This window comes from Mus caroli, chromosome 7 (genome assembly GCF_900094665.2).
Source record: "Mus caroli chromosome 7, CAROLI_EIJ_v1.1, whole genome shotgun sequence".
NCBI classification, from domain to species: Eukaryota; Metazoa; Chordata; class Mammalia; order Rodentia; family Muridae; genus Mus; species Mus caroli.
The window spans coordinates 83,627,709-83,651,141 of record NC_034576.1 but is presented as its reverse complement, the minus strand read 5'-3'; the positions used below and the strand labels follow the sequence as shown (position 1 = coordinate 83,651,141).

General features: G+C 49.8%; 1 protein-coding gene across 1 annotated transcript in view; it reads right to left on the bottom strand.

Annotated features, from left to right (window-relative positions):
* The window catches only part of Alpk3 (alpha kinase 3), a 47,720-nt gene that overhangs the window by 20,637 nt on the left and 3,650 nt on the right, over window positions 1–23,433 (bottom strand). The window contains exons 2-5 of the mRNA XM_021168860.2: window positions 20,568–20,606; window positions 16,557–16,678; window positions 7,663–7,780; window positions 5,826–7,107 (exon numbers count right to left, since the gene is read on the bottom strand). Of these exons, the coding sequence (XP_021024519.1) occupies window positions 5,826–7,107; window positions 7,663–7,780; window positions 16,557–16,678; window positions 20,568–20,606 (1,561 nt within the window). The remainder of the gene's footprint in view (window positions 1–5,825; window positions 7,108–7,662; window positions 7,781–16,556; window positions 16,679–20,567; window positions 20,607–23,433) is intronic.

Below are 23,433 nucleotides of genomic sequence, written 5' to 3'. Positions count from 1 at the left end.
TGTAACTTCCATTCCAGCCTCTGAGATTGTAGATGTCTGTTGGTCCATTTTTCAAAGCCTTTCTAGGTGCATTCAAATTCTCTTTTCTTTTTTTTTTCTTAAAGATTTATTTATTTATTTATTTATTTATTTATTATATGTAAGTATACTATAGCTGACTTCACTCTTTTTTTTTTCTTTTTTTTTTTGTTTTGTTTTGTTTTGTTTTTTTGAGACAGGGTTTCTCTGTGTAGCCCCGGCTGTCCTGGAACTCACTCTGTAGACCAGGCTGGCCTTGAACTCAAAAATTTGCCTGCCTCTGCCTCCCAAGAGCTGGGATTAAAGGCGTATGCCACCACGCCCGGCTTGTAGCTGACTCAAACACACCAGAAGAGGGCATCAGATCTCCCTATGGATGGTTGTAAACCATCATGTGATTGCTGGGATTTGAACTCAGGACCTTCTGAGCCATCTCTCCAGCCCCTCTCTTTTCTTTTTTGAGATAGTGAAGTCAAGGGATGGCCTTGAACTTCTGATCCTCCTGCTTCTACCTACAGAGTGTTAGGATTAGAGGCATTCACCACCACACCCAGTTTACGTGGTACTGAGACTCTCACCTCGGCCTCCTGCGTCCTGGGCAGGACGGGGATCTACCACGGAGTCACATCCCAATCCCGTGCCACTGTCTATAGTAGCTAGTTCTTTGTTGAGGTTTCTGGCCTCACCCTTCCCCTTCTTGAATTCAGAAAGTATTTTAGTTTTTCTACTTATCTTAGATTGGTGCTAAATATTATATATGAAATACTTTAACGAAATACTTTGAAAAGAATTAAAAAAAAAAAAAAAAAAAAAAAAGACCAGGCATCTTAAGCATCCACACAATTCCCACCCAGCATTTGGGAAGCTGAGACAAGAGGATTGCAGCAAGTTAGAGTCACGGAGGCTCTGGGAGTCCCGGCTCCTCAGTACTGCCTGTGAGTACAGGCAGGCAGTATGGTTGCCCAGCGTTACATGAGCATTGTGGAGCCAAACTCAGGTCCTCACAGCTGCACAGCAAAGCTCTTCACCCACTGAGCCCCCTCTTAAGCCTCTGGGCTTACCACTCTGGATGTCAGTCTCCTCCCAGAACCTGGCCCACAAACTTCCCACGTTGTTAGCTCTCCAGTGATCTCAAGAAGACACTTCTCATACTTTGCTCTGATTTCCCGGCTTTACTGAAGTGTGAGGTTGGTCTGAACTTCCTAACCCAGCATGAATGGACACTAGAACACCTAAGCCAGCACGAACGGAAGCTAGAACTCAGCAAGTCCCAGTTCTCTCTTCCTTTGCCTCATCCAAACCTTAATGCTGTAGGGAGACGGAATACAAGACCTAGGAGGGGAGAAAGCATGGAGACGCTCCTGGTGCTCTGTGGCTTTGTGAGCAAGGTGGTAGGGCCAGGCGGCTCTGCAGCCGTCCTCCAGCCCACCTTACCTCGTCCCCCTAGCTTCCTTCTGTTTGCTGTCCCTGAAATGGTGCCCTCCCTCCTTGCATCTGGTTTCTTTGTATGTAAAGATGTTATGGGTATTGTTTTCCATTTCAAACAATTCCATTCAATATTTTCCTCTAATGCTCTATCACTAGTTACAAATCCATGATGCTAAACAGGTCTGGCCTCTTCTCAGATGTCTCTCCCATTGAAAGCTGAGACGGCAGCTCTCCTGCTCAGCCTCAGAGCCTGGCAGTTAGCATCCACTGTATTGCCTTTGCATTTATCACCAGTGTCCGTGTGGATCATCCCTTGATTAGGTAGGTAAGACTCTCCCCAGCTCCATCACCCCTCAGGACACCCTGGAAGACACAGGTCTAAGGTAAGGCAGGAGTTCCCACCCTTGGGATGGCCATTTCTTAGAACCTACAGAGCTTGTCAGGGGATGAGCTCAGAGGACAGGAGAAGTGGCTGCTCTTGCAGAGGACCCGGGTTTGGGTCCTACATGGTGGCACACACCCACTAGAGTCCCAGTTCCAGGAGATCCTCAGGAAAAGTACTCATACATCTCATACATATTCTTTAATTTTTAAAGAGGGAGAGGCCTGCTCAGGTCTCTCACGCTTGTGCTGTTGCCTGCAAAGCTCCAGGCAGGTGGAGGAAGTGCTTAAAATGTTCTTGCTATGGTGTTCAAGACTTAATCATGTGGAATTTTTTAAAGCATGGAGAAATGCCCACGAAATAATTATATATACATACACACACACATACACACACACATATGCAGTATAGAAAACTACATTAGGGCAGCAAGATGGCTGAGCAGATAAAAGAGTCTGGTGTGCAAGTTTGATGACCTGAGTTCAATCCCTTGTTCGCACAGTGATCGTAGAAAACCAACTCCTGGAGTTGTCCTCTGTCCTATACACACACTGTGAGATGAACTACCCTACACACACACACACACACACACACACATACACACACACTCATACACACACACATATACACACACATATATACACACACATATACACACACACATATACACACACATATATACACACACATATACACACACACATACACACACACACACATACACACACACACACACATTGCCGCAGACCCTCTGGGCCCCTTTGTCTGTGTGGAACGGGTCTCTAGTCTCGGGTGGGCAAAGCGTCGGGTGAATGACAGACAGATGCACACAGGACCCACCCGCGACTAGAGACCCGTTCCACGTTCCACGCAGACAAAGGGGTCCAGAGGGTCTGCGGCAACACATATACCCAATGATAATAGCAGTACTGGTAAATGGAAATAAAGAGCTAGAGAGACAGCTCAATGATTAAAATACAGCTTTGTTTTTTGTTTTGTTTTTGTTTTTGAGACAGGGTCTCTCTTTGTAGTCCTGGCTGGCCTCCAACTCACGGAGATCCACCTGCCTCTGTCTCCCGAGTACTGAGATCAAAGGTGCACAACACCACACCTAGCAAACTTGCCGCTCCTGCAGAAGACCTGGACTTGGGTTTCAGAGCTGTGTGGTGACTCAGAACTGTCCATAACCCCAGTTCAGAGACCTGATATTCCCTCCATGGGGCCCACACTGCAGAAGGAAAGAATCAACTCCTGCTAGTTGTCCCCTCACCTCCACACACATTTGGTGATATTGCACACACATACATACTCGCACACACAGGCATACATGTATATGCACACAAATAAATAAAATGCATATCTATCTACATGTTAAATGCATGTTTCACACAAATATTGAATTTTTTTTAAAGCTTACCAAAAATATAGACATAAAATAAGAGCCAGACATGGTTCTGGCAGAAGTAGAACCAGGCTCAGCTCCTGAGGTGCCTGCGCTGCCTGCAGTGTCCCCACCCAAGGGAGGGGTGAGCTGGCCCATCCGCCCCTAGGCCTGCCAGGAGGATTCAGCCACCTTGGTGTGGGTTCCTACCCTTAAGGGCAGAGAAGCCAGGCTCGCACACACACTTGGCAGCCAGCCTGATTGATCACTTCCTAAATGAGTTCCCTTGGGGCCTCCAAAGGCTATTTTTCTGGAAGGCTGTTTGTTGTGCAGCCTGTGGCTGTTGGGGGGCATAGAGTAGACCTAGCAAGTTTTCCTGAAGCCACTGGGGAGCTGATGTCCCCAGGAACTGAAATCGAGGTAGGCAAAAGATGCAGAGTGTGTGTGAGGTCTTTGAGATTTGTCCCACCCCAAAGCCCTCTGATGTACTTGCCCCACAGCCTAACCTTAGCACTGAAACACAGCCCAGCACCCCCGAGCCCAGGGTTCTCTTTCTTCCCTCTTGCAGGCTCTGTCTTTGTGGGAAAGTCCATCTCAGTTATCCACCAGACCCCTCCTCCCCATCTTGCCCTAAGCTGCAGAATCCATGTTCCCTTGTGTGTTTCCCTCCACCGTTCCAACTGTCTATCCTGCCTACGGGCCTGTGACACACACACACCCCCCCAGAGAGCCTCAGCTCATGGAGGGGGCCAAGACTCTGGACTTCTCTGCCCTAAGAAACAATCTCAGTGCAGTTCCTGCCCAAGTCAGAGGTTATCACCACTACATCTAGTAAAGAAAAATATGGAGCAGGGCGTGGTGGCACACGCCTTTAATCCCAGCACTCGGGAGGCAGAGACAGGCAGATTTCTGAGTTTGAGGCCAGCCTGATCTACAAAGTGAGTTCCAGGACAGCCAGGACTATACAGAGAAACCCTGTCTCGGAAAACAAACAAACAAACAAACAAAGAAGAAAAATATGGAGCACAATAAATTGAAATTTCTGAATAAACAGTAAGATAATCTTTCTATAAATGTGCCCCATTTATCTCACCCCACCCACACACATCAGAAGACGGTCTTCCCTCTTCCTGACCCATGTTTTGTAAGGCCAAGGATATGTGTGGTAAAATGTGGTATGGTGTGACAGGAGGGGGTGCCTTAGCGGGCCCATGCTGAGGTATCCCTGCCACCCTTGAGGTACCAGTCATAGAATAGAATAGAGCTCTATTCTGGTATAGAACAGAGTTTGTTTGGGGTCATAGGAAGGAGGGGGGTTGAGAAGGGAGTAGAGGCAGAGGAAGAAAGGGGACAGAGAAGGAGAGAGAGAAGGGAAAGCTAGGAACACAAGGAGAGGGGAAAGGAGGAGGGGGAGACAGAGAAAGGGGTCTGAGAGAGAAAACAGTCAGAGGGAGGGAGAGGCCAAACAGCCCCTCTTTATAGCTGTTGCCAGGTAACTGATGGGCAGAGGCTGGAAGGAATGCTAACATGCTAACACTGACCAAAGGTAAAACACTTTAACCCTAGGGGAATCTCCCCCACTCCGCCCCCGAGCATGAAACCCCAGCCACCTCTCATCCTCTGTACCCCAATCCTGAAGCTCCACGCTGCTGACACCCATGTGCTTCTGCCTCCTTCACGCAAACATTTTCCTCTTGGCTACCTGTTCCCTAGAAATGATGAATTCCTGTTCCCAGCTTCCCCCTCCCCCTGCCGCCATAGTACATCTTATGCCACCCACACTGAGGTCGCGTACACACCTACCATGCCTACCAAGGACACAGTTCTTGCAATGTTCTGCGGGGCGGGTATGAATTACTATTTTGTCTGTTACTACTGGCCCAAGATCACACCTTGTTAAGGGCCATGGGCCAGGTATGTAGATAAGCCATATCCCAAAACCGTAAGTAAAGCCTGAGTAAAACAGTACTTCTTAGACATTCCGTTTTAGGGGTCCTGGGGGTGGTTTGGTTTTGAAACAAGGTCTTGCTATGTGTCCTATTCCTTGACTCACTCTTCTGCCTACGTCTCCCAAGTGCTTGGATTATCATGTACACTATTTTCTTTTTTTCTTCTTCTTCTGGTTTTTCAAGACAGGAGTTTTCTGTGTAGCCTTGGCTGTCCTGGAACTCAGAGATCTGCCTGCCTCTGCCTTCAAAGTGCTGAGATTAAAGGTGTGTGCTGCCACTGCCCTGCTAACATACAGTATTTTCAAGTCTTCTAGCGAGCATCGCATAAACTGCTGCATACTCCAGAATACTCCCATCTCCCTCACGAAGCAGTGGTTACTTATCCCTCTTCCTCTTCCCAGAGAACAGTATCGTCCCCCTCTTCCCTCTGCCAGGAACCTCTCTATTCTCTCAGACAAAAAGAGACATAGTCAGGCTATGCTGCCTGGATGCTCCTATCTGGAACACAGCCATGCCTGTGGCCCCTTGTGCTTGGCTGGCACTTCAATCCTTCCCCACCCCTTCTATAAATAGCCCACCACTCACTAGCTGCCAAGCCCTTACAGCAAGAGTTTCCATGAGGTCAGCTTCCCAGAGCAGTCTCTAAGCACTCAATACCCACACTTACCTCTCCTGGAGTCTTGTGGCTTGTTTGTCCTTGCAAGGGGCTATCTCGGGTGCCGTGTCTCCGTCGAGCAGGGGGTGTTGGGACCTGGGTAGAGGCTGAAGGTAGAGCCTTCCCTAAGCTCTGGGCCATAGATTCTGAAGTCTGACTTGAGGGAGAGGTGGTAGTTGACTCCGCTTTGGATTTAGGAGGGGCAAATCTCTTCCTGTTCAAAGGCTTAATGGGCGGGGGAACCATGGAAGATGTGGGCTGGCTGGAGACCATCGGTACCTTCTCCAGTCTAGACTTGACCGGTGTCTTTCCTGGGGGACTTTCTCCAGCTACCCTGGTACTTGGAGGTGGAGGCTTTTCCTCTTCCTGGGACCTGCCTGCCCGGGTGGTCTCCATGAACATGTCCTTCAGGGAGAAATACACCTGCTCTGAGCTGAGGCTTGAAACAGGGGTGGGTGCAGGGACTGGGACAGGGGCCGGGGCCGGGGCTGGGCCGGGGGCCGGGGCAGGGGCGGGGACATCCTGGACCTTGTCTTGAATGCCCAGGACAGAGGCTGTCTTCCTGGTGCTTTCTACCCCAGGCCCCCGTGCTACCCCGCCTCTGGGCTGGGTCTGAGCTAGCTGTGTATCCACCGACTTCTCCCTTCTACTGGAGTTGGGTTTGTCTGTACTGGGGACGACGTTTTCTGAAGAGCACTGGCTCCCTTCTGCCTTTTCTAACTCTGGCTTCTGCTCTCCTGGTTTAGATTCCTCATCCTTCCTTTTTTTCTTAGCCCCAGACTCCTTTGGAGGGCTGTTCTGAGGTCCCAGTTCCATGACCTCGCAGATGTATGTCAGCAAGCCATGCTCTCCATCTTCCCCGTTCTCTGGAGCAGGCTCCCCATTGGTGGGCGCCTCTCCAGGAGCAAAACTGTTGTTCAAACCCAAACCCGGGTGCTGAGCAGACTCAGTCTCTCCTTCCTGCCAAGACGTTGAGGAGCCTTCCTCCATTTCCCTGACTGGCGCGGAGAGGACAGCCTCTTCGACTCCACTCAGTCGGCGCTTTCTTTGGAAGCGGTCGGGACTGATCTTGCGAAGAAGCGTGTCCGCCTCCCCTGAAGCCTCTTTCCCATGCTTCCAGCTCTGCTCAATCTCTCTCATCTTGGCTGCAGCCTTGCGCTTCAACTTGGCAAACCAGCGCTGGTGAATCTTGTACTCCGTCATAGTGCCCACCTCTAGGACCCCTGAGCAGGACACGATGCCCTTGGTGTTCCGGGCAGAGGCTTGGTAGATGGCAGCATCTTCTTCCCGACACCTAGAGGTAGGAGCATGAGGCGCCATCTCTCCCCGCTCCTCCCCACAGCCAGAGTCTCTGGCATTGACCACCGGCTCCCTCCCAATCCAAGTTGTGCCCTACTTTAGGCATCATGAATTTCCTCAGTTACAAAGGAGGAAACTGAGGCCACAAAAGGACAGCTGACCAAGGTCATGCTGTCCCAGGAGGGATTAGACTCGGGGCCCAGAAGAGCTCCCTTCAGAAGCAGGTGACCAACACAGCCCTGAGAGTAGTAATGACGGCACTGTTGCTTTTCCTGGCTGCTGACCTCATGGAAAAGGTTTCTGGGGGTCAGGGCCTCCTCTGGTTGCACTCACTTGTGGCTGTCAGAAGCACGTCTGCCCTGGCCTGGGGAGATCCCAGACACTGGCAGAAAGCACAGTTCACCAGGTAGATCAACTCAGTAGCAGAGCCCTGCCCTCTAACTCCAGAGAGTGCCTGGGCGTTTCCACCCAGCTGACTCCAGGTCTGATGGCAGGATCCAGCGCAGGGCCCTCGGGAGGGCAGAGAGCCATGCCGGCCCCTCTCCCTCACCTGTACAGCTGCAGTGTGTGACGGTTGCCTTGATGAGTGATCTCGTATTTTGGCAAGCCACAGTAACGGTCCAGTTCTATGTCATCCTTGTACCAGGTCACCTCTGGCTCTGGGTATCCTGACAAGGAAGCAAGAGATTGAATATTAGTAGGTGAGATCCAAAGTAGTGGGAGGAGAAGCAGAGGCAAGGGCTTCCAGCTGTCTGAAGAGGCTGGACGGTTCCAGTGCCCCAGGCCCTCCGGAGGCACTGTCCCTGTCACTCAGCTCAGCTTTGGAAAGTAGGATCTGTCAAAGCAGAAAGCATTCTCCCCTCTGACTGGAAGGATGAGAACTAGGGGAAGAGACTTCTTAGCTTTCAACTAGAAGAGAGATCTTTTATTTATTCACTCATTTATTTATTCATTTATTGGTCTCTTTGAAACTGGGTTTCTCTGTGTAGCCCTGGCTGTCCTGGAACTGACTCTGTAGACCAGGATGGCTTCAAATTCACAAGGAGCCACCTGCCTCTGCCTCCAGAGTGCTGGGATTAAAGGCACATGACACCATCACTTGGCTTATTATTATTATTATTATTATTATTATTATTATTATTATTATTATTGAGACAGGGTCTTTCTATATAGGCCTTGCTGTCCTGGAACCATGTAGACCAGGCTGGCCTTGAACTCACAGAGCCCTGCCTGCCTCTGCCTCTGAGTGCTGGGATAGAGATGTGCGCCACTGCACCTGAGCCTGCAGAAGCCATCTGTGGAGCTTTTTATGCCTTGCCTTCCATCTCTGCTCCTGTTTCCTCTGCTACACCTGAACTGTCTGTTGAGGTCACCTGTGACTTGCATATTGCTAAATCACTCTTTGATTCTTAGGCCTGACTGCCTACTTCCTAGACCGACTTTAGCTGCTCAAGGAGCAGCAAGGACCCCCTGCTGTTGTGACCTCTAGCCCAGCCCTCTCCTCTCAACTCCTGACTGTACATTGACTTCATATCTGCACTTAAAGGCCTAGCAGGCCACGGGTGTGACCTTATCCTATCCCAAGCCGATTCACACACAGCTCAGTAAGGGGACAACCCATCCCCCAGTGTGGCCCAGGCCACAGCCCTGAGTCTTCCTTTTTCCTTTCTTCTCACACCCACCTGTCAGATAGTCCTACAGGCTCATCCTTTGGAGCAGACCCAGGATCTGACCCTTTCCTGTCACATCCTTGTCCCCACCACCTTCATGCCCCACTTGAGTCCTGCCCCTGTCGTGGCCTCTCTTCAACTGGAAACGCCACAAGCAGATTGTGACTTCCAGATCCGTCTACTCTCAGCCACACTCAGAGCACCCCAGGAGCCCCACCTCACACAGGCACACACGGTCTGCACCCTGCAGCGGCAGCGGCCTGATCTCATCTCCCTCTCCCCTTTGTGAGCTGCACCCCGGCCTCAGTCTTGTTGGCTCACACTAACAGCCCAGGAGGCCACATCCTGCGCCACTCTGCTTCCTGTCTAACTCCTCACAGAGGCCTTCCAACAGCCTGCGCGAGCCTGTGGCTCTCTCCCCCTCAGCCTTGCTGTCCTCCCTCTTCTTGCATCTTTCTTCCTAGAGCACACTGCCATGAGACACACTGAGCTTGTTAATTTGTGTGTGTCCTGTCTGTCACAGTGTGCCCATCACGGAATATCGAATATCGGCTTCGCGACAGCGGGGACTTATCTGTGTTTGTCACTGCTGCATCCCCGGTTCCTAGAATAGTGCCTGGTAATGCAATCCACAATAAGTAAATATTTACCATCAACTATATGGAGAGCTATGGTCCAGAGAAGGAAGCGAACTCCTTGGCTGGGGATTTGGTCTTGGATCAAGTAATACTGAAGGCATGGGTACATACCCTCAGTTACAAGCCCCGCCCCTTCCCGCCACTAGTCACACCTTAGCTTAGCTCCTTGGCCATCTCTCCTACTAGACCCAAGACTCAAGTGGGCAGGAGTCATCCTGTGTTCAGTACCGTATCTCTATCATCTGCACCAGTGCCTGCATAGCGGTTCCTCCATAACCCACTGTCAGACGAGCAAGCAAAGGAGTAAGGAACAGGAAACAAACCCACGGGAGCCCCCGCCGAAGCATATGAGGAAGGGCAAAGGGCAAGCAAGGGAAGTCGAACATCAGCGGGGAGCAGGGGAGGCAGGGCTACAGCCGTCTGGGCCAGGAACAAACTGGGCTGTGCTGGCTGTAAACCGAGCCCTGTGTTTCCACTGTGCGCTAAAGCCCTGGGTTACATCACTGTGCGTGTGGCCAGGGCAAGCACAGGTGCTCTCACCATCTTGTGGGATGATCTCACCCACCAGGGCCTTGGAGTCTTCTGCCTCATGACCTGCCCGGGAGGGACATCCTCAGCCTGCAGTCCAAGAGAGGCTGGAGTGGGGCAAAGGCCTGGGACAAGTTGGGGAACACGGAGTGGCCTACACAGCTGAGCCTGAGCCACAGGAACACCCCCATAATTCTGCCAATAATGGGGATCAGGGCTTCATAGCAAGAATGGCTTTGAAAGCCGGGCAGTGGTGGCGCACGCCTTTAATTCCAGCACTTGGCAGAGACAGGCGGATTTCTGAGTTCAAGGCCAGCCTGGTCTACAAAGAGAGTTCCAGGACAGCCAGGGCTATACAGAGAAACCCTGTTTTCGAAAAACAAACAAACAAAAACAAAACAGAACAGAACAAAACAGAATGGCTTTGAAAACAAGATTATTTGTAATTTGCTGGTTACTTCCTGGGTGATGGGCACTATGTTATATATGTTATATATATGTGTTATACACAAAAGCCCAAGAGGGTTAGGTCCTTAACTCAGCTCCACACATACTTCCATGCATGGTACACATATGCAAACACGGGGGGTGGGGGGGGGGGGAGAGAGAGAGAGAGAGAGAGAGAGAGAGAGAGAGAACACTCTGGGAGAGTTCAAAATAGAACCTGAGCCTGTCGCTTTCCCCTGCCCCTTCACAGCCTACGGTCTGCTGCACAGCTAGCAGGCTCACCTAGGGAACCCAACTTGGACACCCACTGTCTTTTCCAGCCACTCCCAATTTAAAGAAACTCAGAGTCGGACAAATAGGAGTTTAGAGTTTTAAGAGAACTAACTGTCAGATATGGAATTTTCCCTGGTTCCTCTGAACTCAAATTGCTCACATTTATGGAGGGAGACTTAACTGTGTGCCAGAAGCCAAGAGACAGTCTTCACGCATGTCCCATCTACTCTCAGATCAGAATGCTCCTAGGAATGTAGTCACAATCCCCAGTACGAGACAACGAGACCCACACCCGAGGTTTAGAGCTCTTGCTGTGCTTGCAGAAGCCTGGAGTTCAGTTCCCAGACCCCACGAGGTCCTGCAAAACCACCTGGAACTCCAGTTCCAGAGACTCTGGCACCCTCTTCAGGCCTCCTAGGGCGCTGCTACTCACATGCTATACATAATATTCTGGAGCATGCGTGCATTAAAACAGTTAAAGGCTTTTTTAAGTAAGGGAGATGAAAAGGAAATCAAGGCTCATGAGTTAAGACTTCTGCAAAAGTCACCAGTGAGGAAGCAGAAGGGCCCAGACTCCAATCCCTCTCTGCTATGCAATGATCTCTGTGATTCCTGCTTCACACAGGAGGAGAGCAAGCCCCACCGGAGCTAAGGGAATTACTACTCAGGGCTACATGGCTGTCAAATGACATAGAAACTTCCCTTCTCTAGCATTCTTCCCAATGAGGATTCTGGGGCCAATGTATAACATTTTGCACCTAAAAGTCCTCATATTAGACTTATTTGCCCAAAATAGGATTCTTTCTTTTTTCTTTCTTTCTTTCATTCAAGAAATGTGGTTCTTATCACAGATTAGGTCCCTGGCTTCAACCTACCTACCTCTGATGCTTTCCTCTTCTGCCTTAGCATGTGAATAAGCACATACGTGCACATACGTGCACCCCAATACTGAATGCACCCCAGAACTGAAGAGAGTAGATGGGGAGGCCACCACACTGGGCAGAGATGAACAGTCTCAGACAGTAGCATTCCAGCCTAAAGAGGCCTGCAGGAGCCAGGAGTCAGATTGCCCAGTCACGGTCTGTCCCCACAGTGAGCGAAAGAATGCTGTAGGCTTTGTGTTCCTGCTCCAGGTCCGCAGGGGTTTCCCTCCCAGAACAGCCAGTTCCCTGCTCCCCCCCCCCCCCGCTACAGCTGAATCTTCCTCCCCGGGACAAAGTTCCAACCATAAGGAAAGCATCATCTTCGCCTGGCAAGGTCCCAGAGTCAGGGCTGATGCATCCTACCTCTGTTGGGGGAGGGAGTGCATCTCCCAGGGAGGAAGAGCAACTGATGTTGTCACCCTGCCTCCACTAAGACAAGCAGAGACAGCAGCAGCCTCACACAGAGGCCAGTCTCAGCCACTGATCAGCCAAGAACACCTCTAGACTGAGATCGAATGTCTAACGCTGTCTCCCCAGTTCTTGGCACCCTCCTGTTTCCCTTCCCCCTTTCCCACAACCCACTCTTGGTGATACCATGGTGACCTCTTTCTAATTTGCTACAGAAAACTGAATGAACTGAGATCTGGGATCCATGTGGGATCAGGAGGGAACAACAGCAACTGAAGATGTGGATATTGTGGCTGCCCAGAGCCCTGACAACTGCACAGATTCAATTGGTAGGTGTGCCTCAGCGGGAGACCATGGCTGAGCATCATGAGATACAGGGATAAGACAAACAAACAAACAAACAACAACAACAACGTTGCTCCTGAAGTCCATGACATGGATTTGCTGATGACGGTGCTTCCTACCCAGCCTGCAACCCAAGTCCCATCCCTGGGACTCACATGATGGAAGGACAGAACCAACTCCCAAGTCATTCTCTGACATTCACACTATGGCGTGTGGCACACACACACACACACACACACACATTTAAAAATAATTATTCCTTTGGGCTCAGGGTTTTAAACCACTTGCTGTGTGAGCCTAATGACCTGAGCTCAAACCCTAGCCTCCAGGATGGAAGGAGAAAACTGACTCTTGAAAGTTGTCCTCTGACCTCCACACATGTCTTCAGTATGTCTGCCCCCATGCTCACACACATATCACACACATACATGTACTGCCTGGTTTTATGTGTCAACTTGACACAAGTTGGAGTTATCACAGAGAAAGGAGCCTCCCTTGAGGAAATGCCTCCATGAGATCCAGATGTTAGGCATTTTCTCAATTAGTGATCAAAGTGGGAGGGCCCATTGTGAGCGGTGCTATCCCTGGGCTGGTAGGCCTAGGTTTTATAAGAAAGCAGGCTGAGCAAGCTAGGGGAAGCAAGCCAGTAAGTAGCATCCCTCCATGGCTTCTGCATCAACTCCTACCTCCAAGTTCCTGCCCTGTGTGAGTTCCAGTCCTGACTTCCTTTGGTGATGAACAGCAGTATGGAATTGTAAGCTGAATAAATCCTTTCCTCCCCAACTTGCTTCTTGATCATGATGTTTTGTGCAGGAATAGAAACCCTGACTAAGATAATACACATACACACACACATACCATATATATCATACACACAGGCACACATACATACACATGCACACACATATCATACACACATCATGCCACATACATGCATGCACACATACATACCATACACACAGATACACACACATACCACAGTACACACATCACACACACACCACAGTACACACACATCTCACACACACACACACACACACACACACACACAGAATAATCATAATAATTCTTCAATTACTTCTTTGGGTTGAGCTTGAGGCAGAAAAGGCTTATTCCCATGGGGAGATTGAGAGCATTCAATAAAATGTCCCAAGATTCTGAACACCAAACTGGAGTCTGGCAAGTCCACACTGATTCTGAGAAACCATGGCACCCCCTGCCTGCTCTTCCTGAGGCTCCTCATACAGGTCCCCACAGCAAATACTGCCACTGCCCCACCCGAGCTGCCGCTGAGATGAGCCAAGTGGAAAAGATACTAATTTTGTCGTCAACATGGCCAGAGGTCAGGGAGGTCATGTGGCAAGTTAGTACTGTGGCAGTTCCTGAGAGGCACAAGCAAGTCCCACGTGCACCCTGTCCTTACAAATCTCACGATCCCAGAGGAAAAAATATGGCAAAGTAACTGAACTACGGAGGATGGAGGAGGGACTCTCCTGAAAGTGCTGAGGCTGGCCCAGAAGTTGGGGAGAGGAGGCATGAGCCAGACACAGCAGCAGTGGCCTCTAGGTAGCAGAATGGACATGTAAAACAGAGGAGAGGGGGAGACATGAGACAGAGAGACAGAGACAGAGAGACAGACACAGAAACGGACACAGACAGACACACAGACACAGAGAGAGACAGAGAGACAGGGTTCAGGGGAGACAGGGAGAACAGACAACAAGAGAAATAGGACTTTGTAAAGTCCCAAAACTTTGTAAACAGGAAGGATACAGGCACATAGGAGGTGAAGCACAGTCAGAGCCATGCTCAGGGCCTGGGTCAGAAGTGACAGAAAGTGGCAACTAGCCAGAAAACCCCCCACAGGGCACAAGACTGGTGATGGGTGGAGAGGGAAGAGGGGAGGCTAAAATGTCTTTAAAAACACAGTCTCAAAAACAAACAAACAAACAAACAACACAATGCTGGTCCTGGTGGTATGTGCACACCTGAAATCGCTGCACTCAGAAGCCGGAGGGAGATCTCCAGTTGGAGGCCAGCCTAGGCTACGCATTAGCACCCTGTCCTAAAACAAAAAATTGTGAGTGTGGATGGGTGCACCCTTAATCTCAGCACTCGGGAGGGATTAATAATTGTTAATTACCATTAATGGCAATAATTAATAACTTGGGAGTCAGAGACAGGCAGATCCTTGTGAACTCAAGACCCACCTGGCCTGTACAGTGTGCTGACCAGCAGGAGATACAGTGAGACCCTGTTCCAAAGGGCAGCAGCAGCAACAAACCAGGTAGGATAGCTCACACCTACAATCCCAAATTGGTGGAAGGAATACACTGCTGTGCTTTGATGAGTGTCTTTTAGTATAATTTGAAGCCTTCACCTACATACATGTATTAATTGAATAGAATAAAATTTCATTTCCTTGGAGACAGGGTCTCATTGCATCCCAAGATGGCTTCAAACTGACTGTGTAACAAAGGGTTACACAGTAAAGTTTATATCCTCCTGTAAATTTATGGTCCTCCTGCCTCCACCTGCAGAGTGTGGGAAACATAGAAATGCCCCTCCACAGATTTATCGGTGCCGGAGGACAAAGCTACAGTCTCGTACACGCTATGCCAGGGCTCTACCAACTGGACTGCATCCCCAGGCCTGACTTTTTTCAAAGATAATTATGGACATTCTACATAAAGCAGTACATGAGGGATCATGGAGTGAAGTTGTTTTCTAAGAAATCAGTGCTGGAGACTCAGCCAGAGGCAGTGCCACAAAGGCTCAGCCAGAGGCAGTGCATCAGGGGAAGCAACCAGGTCCTCGCCCTTGGGCGGCTCACCTTGCCTCTTCAAGCTCCCTCCTCTGCAAAGGTGGACTAGCAATAATAGAACTTCGCAGGGGTTCGGGAGGATTCAGTTGCAACACACCATGTCACACAAAGATAAAGGGTACAGAGAAGCCAGTGTCTCTCTAGCAAATTTGCTGCTGGTGGTCTGGTAATTGAGACAACCTACCCATAATGGGAGGGGTGGGGGGAGACAATCCCAAAGAATTTGTTTACCTGGCTGGGCTAACCAAGTCCCTTCAGGATTAGGGAGTGTGACATTTGGGAACCTAGCAAGCCGTTGACTAACTGGAAAAACAAACAAACAAACAAAACCCGAACAAACAAACAAAGCACTGTGTTCTTCTTGGAGGCACGTGGGTCTGGCGCTTTGCAATGGTGACTTTGCAGCTGAAGGTGAGTAGGCCTTGGGGCAGGTCAGGATGGGGCAGAGGGCAGCTGGGCCGGGAGGCATGGGAAAGGAACAATCCTGGAGCTAGTGTCCCAGCACTCATGACCTGGTCCCCTCAGGTGTCACAGGGCTTCCTACTTAAAGGCCATGGGGAGATCAGTGGAAAGCAAACAGTTGTGGTCTTGCTTCCAAACAAGCAAGGCACTTGCAGGGTGCTAAGTGTTATCCCAATGGCTCTGCAGGTATTGACCCTCTCGGCCTCCTAATGCAGTGAAGGGGTAGCAATCTGCTCCAGCACCAGGTACTAAGAAGGGGGTGAAGCGAAGGTTCCAAGCCAGCTCCCTGCCTTCGGGATCTACAGTCCGAGTAACTGCACTCTACATCCTCTAGGGCTGGATACTCCCAAGTCACAAACTGTTCCTCTTCAGTCATGTGTTTAAAAGATGGTTTCAAAGATCAGTCCTCCATACTCAGAGTATACTTGAAGGGGAAGGATCTTTGATGAGCAGAGTTTGGGGCTTCAGTGTCTTTGTTTTCTGTTTTTTGAAATGGGGTCTCATGTAGCCTAGGCCTGTCTCAAACTCATTATGTAGCTGAGAATGACCTTAAATCTTTGATCTTCTTGTCCAAGTGCTGGGATTACAGACCCGTGCCAGGTTCATGCATGCTAGTAGCACTCTACCAACTGACCAACTGAGCCCCAATCTTAGCCATGAACATGGGTTTTAAAGAAGAAAGGCAAAGCACACACGCATGTGCACACACACACACACACACACACACACCCCACCCCCACACACACACCGTGTTTCCAGAAGGGAACACCAGCCCACACAGAGATCTAACCTGATGGAAAAATAAAAGCTAAAGACAACTTGCTTAATACATGAAACCCACCTCTCTCCTCCACACCCATTCTAGCCTCCCGAGGCCCTGCTCCATGCAGGAGCCCTGATAGAGACCATGTCAATAGCATCATTACCTGTGACAATGCAGGTGAACCTGACGTCACTGTCTTCGGACACAGCACGGGACTTGAGTGTGGTCTCGAACAGTGGCTGGGTCTCCTCTGTGAGCTGAGCAATGATGGAGCAGAAGGTGCTCCTAGGAGAAGCAGAGACCATTTAGAGCCCTCCCTACAACACGCACGCTGGCCTTGCCGAGCCAAGCACAAGTCTTACCATGTCTGTCAGTCACCTGCGGCCAAACTTCCTGGGCATACCTGAGCAAATCTTTACTCAAGAACGCCTGGGCTTCCTGGCCAGGTTGGGGTGGGTCCTAAAGGGCTGAATGGAGTCTTGACCCAGGGCTATTACAATAGGTAGCTGACAGCAGGCCAGGCTCCTGAGCACACTGGAGTATAATCCTATACATGCCTATCAAACCCTTACTGGGTGATGGTGGGGAGCTGGCTTCATAATCCATTTTCACCTCTAGGGAACCCAGTGTATAGGAGAGACATACATGTAGACATACATACGTGTAGACATGTCAAGCCTCGGAGATGGATCCGTAGCATAGCTCAGTCACACCAACGGGGAAAAGGCAGCTAACTCTCAAGGATGCAGAGGTCCCGAAGGCATGGGACACTGTCCTAGGGCTCAGGCTCGGAAGAAAAGTGCCGCCACTTATGAGCACAGGCCGTGGTAGATGAAGAATGAGCTGACAGTGCCAGGGCCTTTGCCCTGAATGAGACTCTACTTTATGAACTATCAAATGAATTTTGATGCCACATAGAGCTATGGGCTGGTACTAGCAAGCCAGTGTGGGTCCTCTGCTCAATGGACACCTCGTACTGAACTAAACACAAGCCTGGCAATTGCAGGACTGCAGAGCCACAGACTGACTCCTGAACAAGCCAGAACTCTTGGTTCCCTGTGGTCAAGTCCTTCCTGCAGAACTCAGCTGAATCTGTGGGCTTATTATGTCTACCCCAGACTCACCAATAATCCTCAGGGCTTACAGTCCACTCCTTTCTGAGCACAGGAAACAGATCTCGGCACCAAACCCTTCCATGGGCCAGCAAAGACAATGCATTCCCAGGCGTGAAGCTCAACCACATAGCCAGGCTGTGTGGTGCACAAGCCGTGCCCAGCCCTCCTCCCCTTCCCAGGCACACACTCTGTGAGCAGCAGCTGGGACCGTGAGGGGAAACATCAACAGAAGCAGAAGGAACCGTGGAGAAAGATAAATCACTCCAAGCTGCCTTTCTCTGGGCTGCAGAGGAAGGGGTGGACCCCTACAGCCATGTATACTTGCCCACAACTCTCCACTGGGTACAGAGTGAGAGGTGAGGGGACACAGACAGACAGTGTGTGACCCTACAGACTTTGCAGAGAGAAGGCACCGTGCTCAATGCATCTTTCCTGTAAACATTATCCTGTACTTGAGAAAGTTTGCATCTCAGGAACTGTTTTGAATCAAGTAAGACTTCTGCATCCGTCGGTGGTGTCTAGGAATGCAGGAGCCCAGGCATGTGGAGAGTTAGCAGGAGTCTTCCCTTTAAGGCCCACCCAGGACAGGGATCTCCCTCTCAGATATCTGAGGGTCACAAGGTGCATTTGGCAGCATCCTCTCACTGGGACTTGGCACCTCACTTCCCCCTTGAAGTCATCTAGAAATAGAGAGCCTCTTGGTAACTAGATTACCAACTCCCTGAACACTCAGGATGCAATATCTGGAAATGTTTTTCTTTTCTTTCTTTCTTTTTTTAGACAGTAGGTTAAGTGAGTCTAAAACTTGTGATCTACTTGCCTTCCAAGAACCTGTGATTTACAACCCTAAAAATGCTTCAAGTGTTTCTTTTTTATTTCTTTCTTCCACTTTTTCTTTCTTCTGCCACCTTTTTGTCTTCTTCTTCCTCTTCTTCCTCTTCTTCCTCTTCTTCCTCTTCTTCCTCTTCCTCCTCTTCCTCCTCTTCCTCTTCCTCCCCCTCCTCCTCCAAGACAGGATCTCACTCGATAGACCAGACTGTCATCAAACTCAAAGAGATCCACCTGCCTCTGCCTCCCAAGTGTTAGAATTAAATGTACCACTGCACCTGACTTGAAGATGTTTCTTGTTGCTGTCAGACTAATAGCAATTTCTGATTTTGGAGAACTTCCTAGAAAATTCTAAGCTAAATATAGCCCAACTGCTGTATATCCTTTTTAAAAGAAAAGTTATTTACTTTTATGTACACGAGTACACTGTCACTGTCACCAGACACACCAGAAGGTGGCATAGGATGTCCATTACAGATAGTTATGAGTCACCAGGTGGTTGCTGGGAATTGAACTCAGGACCTCTGGAAGATCAGTCAGCGCTCTTAACCACAAGCCTCCACTGTATACCCCTATTACATTATATAAGTTGTTTGTGTTTGAGTTTTGTGGCAAACTTGAGGTTTTATTAAATTTATGTATGTATTTTGTGTGAGAGCAAGAGTGAGTGTGTGTATATGGAGAGAAGGGGGGCCTCTGTGTATGAGGAAAGAGAATATGAGACTGTGTGGGAGGGAAGGGTGGGGGCCAAGGGGGCCACAGCACACATGTGGCAGTCAGAGGGCAGCCTGTGGTTTTCTTTTCATCTTTATGTAAGTCCCGTCCAGAGCTCCATCACTAGGCTTGAAACCCAAGAGAGAGCCTTGAGCTGCTTAAGAGTCCTTCTACCTTGTCTTACTCTCTGGGACTTTTGTTTCTTGAGGCAGGATCTCAGTGTGTAGCCCTGGATGCCTAAAAGTTTCTATGTAGGCCAGGCTGGGTCAGGGAAAGCCACCCTATATTGCCCTGTTCTGTTGACCACACAGGACTTCCGGTTGCCGCAGCTTTCTGTCCCTGTCCTCCACTCTGTTGCGGACTAGACTCCAGGTGTAATTCATCCAGGCGCCTGAGAAATGGGAAATCCACACACATCTGGTAACTGTCTTTGCAACCATGACATTTCCAAGTCCTTCCAGTTCCATGATTTGGTAATGGTATCATGGCTAATATGTCTCTCAAAAGAATCCCAGAATTGTTGGTGCTCCTGTGATGTTCCAAGGAGCCTAACCCTGACCTGTTGTGTGCTGCTTGCCTTCCAGTGAATACCTCGCCCCACCCCCACACCTCCACACATCACTCTGAATCATGTGAGTTATCCTCCCTCCCCCCCCCCAACCTAAGTTTCCTCTGTGTTCATCCCTGTCAAGGACCAATCACATTAGCTAAGATCTCACTCATCATGCCTGAAGATCTGAGGAATTATTCAGAAACCAGTTGGCTAGTCAGAAATCTTTCCCTGTGTGAACAAAAAACAAAACAAAAAACAAAAACCCATAGCCAACTCTCCCAAATCTCCCATCTGGGATGGGGCCCAACTGGTGAGACGCAACCAGGAAATGGTCCCGCTCTGGTGTTGATAAGTTCAGCTGGGGCTGAAGAGCTGTCCCCAGGTTGGCAGGTGAAAGGGCAGCTTTTCAGCCAGCAAACCTTGACCACAGACTTGCTCAGGCTCTGAAGCTACTCCCCAGAGCCTGAGAATGCACAGGTCAGTAAGGTGGCCTCTAATCTTGCAGAGTTCTGGGTTGCTGAGGGTGTGTGGGGAGCAACGAAAAGAAAAATGTAAAGGAAAAGAAGGTGGCAACTGAAGTTCCAGGATGGCAGGGGTAACATGTAAGAGGCAGGGGCCACTATCACAGGAAGATGGTATCCAAAGCCAGGCACCGGGCTCCTGTGGCTGGTGGCTGCCTGTTCCATCCCCAAGATGTCCGTTCCAAAGGCAGAGGGAGGGCTATCATTGCAAGCATCTCAACAGTTCCTGCCCATATCTTTATTCTTGAGTCCCAGGCCCATGCAAGCATCAATTCTGGTCCCTATGCAACCCTTGCCCATGTGAGTATTCTCTTCTGCCCTCCCCATCACCATCCAGACCTCCCTTCACCCCATGCAGCCTGGTTAGTGTACCGAGCAGTCATCCAGTGGCCTCTCAAGGCCTCTCAAAAGCAGTCGGAGAATGTAATGCAATATGCGTTTACCTTCCAGAGCTGGGGTGAGACAACCGGTTGCTTGATAAGCTAAGCAAAAACAGTAAATGGAATCGTTAGGCCCAAAAGCAAGGAGAGGAGGAGGCAAAATCAACAACAGTCACAGAGTATTAATCAGCCACCATCTGAGACCCAGAGGCCTTTCTATTAAAAGGGACCAGCTGTCTTAGTTGGCGGCTCCTGTTAGCAGCAAGTGTCCTCACCACTGGACACCAATATATCTGAAACAGAGAGCTCGTTAGGTGCAGCAGGGTCCAGGAAATCTGTTAGGCAGGATGGAGGTCCTTGGGGGCTGTGCTTTGAGAGAAAGGTATACATCAGGCATGAGTGTCTCTCCCCAGAGGGATGCCTACGCCTGTTCCCCCACCCACCCACGGCATACCAGCCTTCGGGTGGCTGTGGCTTCAGTTCTTGCCTTTGAGAAAGAACAGCAGCATTCCTGGAAATCCCCGCATGGACAGGTGGCCAGGAGAACACCCACCATTAATATGTTAAAGTCCGGTTAAAGTGCAAGGCAAACCAGCTGGGAGAGCAAGGAGGAGGGACACCAAGCAGTTAATTCAGTGGGAGCTAGAGACACCCAGCTTCCCGGATCCAGCATCCCATCCTGCTTAGGGTCCTGGGGCACAGACTAGAGCCTGCCTCCTCCTCTGGGGACGGAGACTCACTCACAAGTAATGGAGCATCAGCCCCTTGATGGGAGCCATCTTTGACCTCTTCCTCCAGCAGATCTCAGGTCTTTGAAAGATGGCAAGAGCCACCCCACCCCTTCACTCTTTTTTATAGCACCCTAAGTCTGCTCGCTGGCACTCAGGGGAGCCCACGATCCTATCGTTTGATAACCCACCCTCTTTTCCTCCATTGAGCACGGGTTTCTTGGATGCCACCCACGTTCATCCAAATCCCTAAGCTCCAGACCCGCCATCTTGAACTCTTCCTTCTCCTCTGTTCCACAAATCCAATCAACACTTCTTTCTCCTTTTCTAACACTCTCTCCTTGTTACTGTGCTTGGCTCTAGAGCCAGACAGCTCCATACTTAACAGCCCTCCTTATCAACGATCCCCTCGTAGGCTGTTGTTTGAGTTTTGTTACTCCGCCTGCTTGTTTGGTTGGTTTGGGGGGAACAAGTCTCATTAAACCCAGGCAGGCTTCAAACCTACTGTGTAGCCAGAACTGGTTTTGAATTCCCAGTGATCCTTCTGCCTCAGCCTCCTTAGTGCTAGGATTACAGGTGTATACCACCATAGACTTCACACACTGCTCTGTAGAAAACGCAGCAGTATATCCACTGCAAGTATGTCTAGATTCAACTCGATGTCAACAAGGAAGATCCTCCCTGGTCGTCTTACAATCCCTTCCGACATCCAGGTTCTACTGCAGCCAAGCCCATCCCTTACTGGAAAGGACACACCCAAGGCTACCATTTCTGGTCTCTCTTCTGTTCAGCTAACTCTTGCCCACACAGCCTTCAAAACATAGTGCTACCCATATAATGGGTAATCGTGATTGTTTTAATGAGAGGAGGCAGAGGAGAAAAGGAACAGCATTTTCAAACAGGAGGGGTCCTGCACCCACCCCCAACCCCCAGTGGGAGCCGCGTGTCCAGAAGAGTCAGGGAAAGGACGAGACACACACACCGCAGGCGCCTTTGTTTGGAGCCTTAAAAATCTGTGTGGGCACAACCTCCCTTAGTTTCCAGGTACTGGCCAACTCTGGCCTTCTCTGACCACACACTACCTTTGTCCCTCTCCTTGGGACTGAGCGGTTTCCCCTTGAGTCTGGACCTCCTCCCTCGGAAGGAGAGGCATTGGGCCAGTTTTCTAATTTACAACGGAAAATGGCAGGTTCCACCCCCACGTGAGCAAGAGGCTGAGCAGAGCCAGTGAGGCCTCGCCACCGCCCCCACTCTGGCTCTTCACACAGCTTTCCTTCCTGGCCCAGCTGTCACTCAGCCTTCATCTTGCATGTCTGTTTGTTATGGTTTTATTTTTTAAGATTTTATTTGGGGGGGGGGGCAGATAGGGGACTTTCAGAGGGGAAACCAGAGAAGGGAATAACATTTAAAATGTAAATAAGCCGGGCGTGGTGGCGCACGCCTTTGATCCCAGCACTCGGGAGGCAGAGGCAGGTGGATTTCTGAGTTCGAGGCCAGCCTGGTCTACAAAGTGAGTTCCAGGACAGCCAGGGCTATACAGAGAAACCCTCTCTTGAAAAACAAAACAAAACAAAACAAAGCAAAACAAAAAGAATATTTACACATTAAAAAAAAAAAGAAGAAAAATACTATCTTAAAAAAAAAGATTTTATAGCCGGGTGTGGTGGCACACACCTTTAATCCCAGCACTCGGGAGGCAGAGGCAGACAGATTTCTGAGTTCGAGGCCAACCTGGTCTACAGAGTGAGTTCCAGGACAGCCAGGGCTATACAGAGAAACCCTCTCTTGAAAAACAAAACAAAACAAAACAAAACAGGAAAACGAGAGAAAGAGAGAGATTTTATTTTTTAACTTAATTAATTAACTAATTTTCAAGACAGGGTTTCTCTGTGTAACCCTGGCTGTCCTGGATCTATCTCTGTAGACCAGGCTGGGTTTGAATTCACAGAGGTTCACCTGCCTTTGCCTACTGGGTGCTGGGATTAAAGGCATGTGCTGCCACCGTCCGGTCTATTTCTATTATTTTTAAAGTGTGTGTGTGTGCAGGTGCCTTAGGAGGACAGAGGGACAGAAGTATCAGATCCCCTGGAGCTGGAGTTGTAAGTGGTTGTGAGCCACCAAGTGTGGGTGCTGGGAACGGAGACCAGGTCCTCTGAAAGAGCAGCATACACTCTTAAGTGCTGAGCCATTACTCTAGCCTG